Source organism: Pristiophorus japonicus, chromosome 19, assembly GCF_044704955.1.
Source record: "Pristiophorus japonicus isolate sPriJap1 chromosome 19, sPriJap1.hap1, whole genome shotgun sequence".
Taxonomy (NCBI): domain Eukaryota; kingdom Metazoa; phylum Chordata; class Chondrichthyes; family Pristiophoridae; genus Pristiophorus; species Pristiophorus japonicus.
The window spans coordinates 30,355,082-30,359,340 of NC_091995.1; the positions used below are offsets into that span (position 1 = coordinate 30,355,082).

General features: G+C 43.5%; 1 protein-coding gene across 1 annotated transcript; it reads right to left on the minus strand.

Annotated features, from left to right (window-relative positions):
* Window positions 1-1,956: 1,956 nt before the first annotated feature.
* Window positions 1,957-2,928, minus strand: LOC139230152 (mu-type opioid receptor-like). The gene has a single exon (XM_070861995.1). It carries the CDS (start codon window positions 2,902-2,904, stop codon window positions 1,957-1,959), a length of 948 nt encoding a protein of 315 aa, XP_070718096.1. The 5' UTR covers window positions 2,905-2,928.
* Window positions 2,929-4,259: the final 1,331 nt, after the last annotated feature.

Genomic DNA, 4,259 nt, shown 5'->3' on the forward strand with positions numbered 1-4,259 from the left:
CTAATGTAATAGATGCTGGTTTAAGCTGAGATGTCAATGGTGAGATAGGATGTTCCAATGAGGTGACACTGGATAGAGAGTTCATTCCAAACGCTTGCAACCTGCATAATGCTCAACTCCCCTTCCGAATCTAGTAAGAAACAGCTTTTGATCTTGGAAAGTGAACAGCACTCAGATGGAAGCTTTTATAACAACATTGCAGCTGTCAAGTAAAAAAATTAATTAATATTCACGCAACTCCCGACGTCCTTACCTGACGAGATTCCCAAGCAGTGTATACCCCATGGACAACCTGGTAAAATGGTAAGTTCAGCACAAATTTCTTTTGAACAGGCTGTAACAAGGTCATATAATGAACGGAATTTCCTTCACGCCAGTGCGTGTCGGTCTGTTCAGCCCTGACAGACCCGAATTCTGGGCATGTAGCGTGGCGGCGGCTTGATAGCAGGGTCGGGATCTGCTGACAGATAAATGATAATTTCCCACCTGACCCACTGAAGACCTTGTGTGTTGATGTTTCGAAAAATCTCAGCCATATTTGTTTAAAAATTGTCTTATTATTTCGCTGCATATTTATCTTTCATTGTGTATCAGATATCATCACATTCAAGACTGAATGTTTACATTAATCACGAGCTGGCAAACTGGCAGTATCAAGTCTCTCCATCGCTTTACTGAGCGCCCAATTTTGCTTCAATGGAAACAGTCCGCTTTCTGCCAGGCCATAAAAGTAACAATTTATCCAATGTACCTTCAGGAAATCTTCCCTCTGTGGGTCTGATATCGCAATGTGAAATAAATGTTCCCTGTAATTTAACTAATTAGATTAAAATTACGCCCGTGGTTCGACACGCCACCCAATGTTACTCAGCATATTTATTGGACTTGAATTTGCTGTTGAAGGCTTCCTGCCTGGAAATGCTTCCGTTCCACGAAGCAAAATTGCGCCCATCTGGCAGCTCGGGTTCCATGGTCACTCATTCTCCTGGGCTTCTACAGGAACATGCGGAGAGAGGCACATGAATCTCGGGGATGATGGCGGTTCGCCAGCATACCTGGAATCACATGGGCAACCCAATGAATGAAAGTAGGCGGATCGCTATTCCTGATTATGGGGCAGGGTGGCTGATTCGATATGTGCAGAAACCTCCACTCCTTGCTTCAGCAGGTACAGGACGAGGGGTAGCATGTAGCAGAGGAATGGCGAGGTCGGCCGAATGAGCAGCGAGAGATTGTCGAGGGACATGATCAGGGCACAGGAGAGTCGTGAGTGTTCGTGGCCGAGAGTCCAGGGGCATGACTGGACAGCCCACACTGTGATATGTGTGCGCATTCGTTCCATGTCGCAGGGCTGGTCTCCAGTCGTCTTGGTTAATGCTTGCCACTGGACCAAGACTGAGCTCTGTAAAGCCCATGTGGTGGCTGGAGTGCAACGGCCACCTCACGTTAAAAAATTCCACGCACAGGGCTCTTCCACCCTTCAGGTTGTAGTGCTGGACTTGGAATGTCAGATCCTGCATTAAAAAAACTGTGAACTCATCCGTATTTTGCCTGGAAGCAAGTTATTCATGATATGAGGGACGTCCTAAGATGTTTGCACAGAAAACTCATATGCATGAAGGACAATACTCCCAAAAAACATGTGCACATCAATTAAATAAAAAAGTTATATATTTAAAAATAATTAAAGTGCCAATTAATAAAACAGCTTAAAGAAATGTAATCTTTTGAAAAATAAATATTAATGTTTAAATGGGCTAAAAAGTAACCTTACCTTATTTAATGGCATTTTAGTGTTTAAATGGTTGAAGAAATTATATATTGATGTAAACTCTTACGCTGGTAAAAACAGGGTTTATCTCTGCTTCTACCAGGTGTAAGAATTTCACGGTCATTCGCTGGGCATGAAGCCCAACACTCCACCCGCAGAATCCCTTTTCCCGGGGATGCGGCGGATCAGTCAAGAAGATTCCTGGCAAATGACAAGTTCCAGGTTTGCAGTCCATGCGAACCTAAATGATCGAGTGACCGAGCTAATGGGCAATGAACTCTGATCGATTGCGAGTACTCATATTGTTTAGATAATTTAATAATGAAAGAAAATGGATATTTCACAATGTTCTTAATCTCCTCCCGGAATTTCCTCTGGGTCAACGCATAAACACAGGTGTTTGTACAGGAGCTGGTGTACATCAAAAAGACCGTGATTTTAATCGCCAAATAAAGCGAGTTTGGACCTTCCCATGTAATAGTTTCCGTGAGCTTGAAACAGATGTTAATTATCACAACTGGCGTCCACAATACAATAAAGCTCCCAGATACAGTGAAGAGCAGAATGATGGATGTTCTTCGGTTCTTCATCTCGGGATCACTGCTGCTGTCCCCATTGCTGCATTTCTTCAGGGCTCTGCGGGCTCGACTGGCTATTAAGATGTACCTGGCAGTGAGGGAATTTAACAGCAACAGAAAAGGGAATGGCACTAATGTGACTGAGAGATTCAGGATCCATTTGTAAGCTATCCATGCCGGGGAAGAACCATATTCCGTTACTGTCCGGCAGCCCCACTCTATATCCCCAACAAGATAGTAGGGCTCATAACGGAAATAAACTGGAATGTTTATCAGACAGCTGAGCACACCCACGATTGTTAGAACCACAGTGGCAGTTCTGTGGGTGCAATAATTTAATTTCAGTTTCTGACAACAAATGGATACGTAGCGGTCAAAGGTGAACGATACTGTCGACCAGACAGAGAGTTGGACGCTCAATACTTGTATGAATGCAGTAAAACGACAAACATTGGTGTACATCAAGAATGAATCGAGGAAATGATAACTCAAGATACTATATATAGTTACATTAAAGACACAGACCATCAGATCTGCTATGGCCATGATTACCATGTAACGAGTGATTCCTTTGGTGAGACCGCACTTTCCCCGGGACAGGATTACAATCGACATCAGGTTCGCTGCAAGAAAGTGGAAAACAAGAGAGTTAGCAAATAAATTGATCTGTGGTCTGAAATGACAGCTCAGGTTAATTGCGTGGTTAGCAATAGTCAGTCCGGGAGATTGTTACATGATTCCATAAGTCTTACTGGTCTCTCCACACTCACTGTGTCGGGTCGAGCCTGCGTTTGTCTTGAATTATTTCTACTTTAAGTCATTGGCTTACTGCGTACAATTCTGGTAACCACATTTCAGGAAAGATACAATTGCATCAGAGATGTTACAGTTGAGATTGACGAGGATGTTGCTGAGACTGGAACATTTTAGCAATGAGTAAAGATTGGTACGGTCGGGGTTGCTAATTTAGAATAGAGGAGTTTGAGGAGAGATTCAAGTGAGGTGTGCAACTTTATGAGGGACCAAGATACAGTGGATAGAAAGGATCTATTTCCCTTATCGGATGGATCAATGAACAGGGGAAAGGACTTAATTGTAATCTTAGAACGATTAGTGGCGAATTTAGAGAACCTTTTTCACCCAGAGGGTGTTGGGGGTCTGGAACTCACTGCCTCATATGGTGGTCGAGGCAGAAATCCCTCATCACATTTATAAGGACTTGATATGGAGTTGGCATTTCAACAGTGCTGCGGACCTGGAACTGGAAAGAGGAATTAGACTGGATAGCTATTTTCCAGTGGGTACCAACACGATGGGCCGAATGGCCTCCTTCTGTGACATACAATACTTTGGTTTAAATGAATCTATGGATCAGAATCTGAGACCCTGACAGTAAATATTGTCCCATATATTGGACACATCGGCGTATTGAAAACAAATATCTTGTTTCAACCCATGGAACAAAAAACAGGTTAAGGGTCCATTTACAGATCATCATTTGTTAACACTGATGGGGCACCGAGGCAAGCTTCATCTTACCCGCCCTTCTGGAAACAACAAGATTGGATGGAAGGCTGACTTTACACCTCGCCTGATTTTACTGTTTATTAAAGTCACCGGATTAAATAGTGTGCGGGTGTAGAAGCAGCGGTCCACCCGATCCGGTGGGTTCCCACCTGGCCACTTTGGCTCATGTTACCCCACTACGAGCAAACTGCAGACCTTTCATATATCGGCAATGTGCATTTGTTGCTGACTTTCATCGATGGTTGTAACATTACAGTATGTCAGCTCAAGCCCTAACACCTGCTACTGTAATTAAAGGAAATGGATCGACTTTTGGCTAACAGTGAAGCGGTTAAGTGATGTGGTCAACGCTAAAAAAATTCCAACAGCTTCAAGTGGATGGC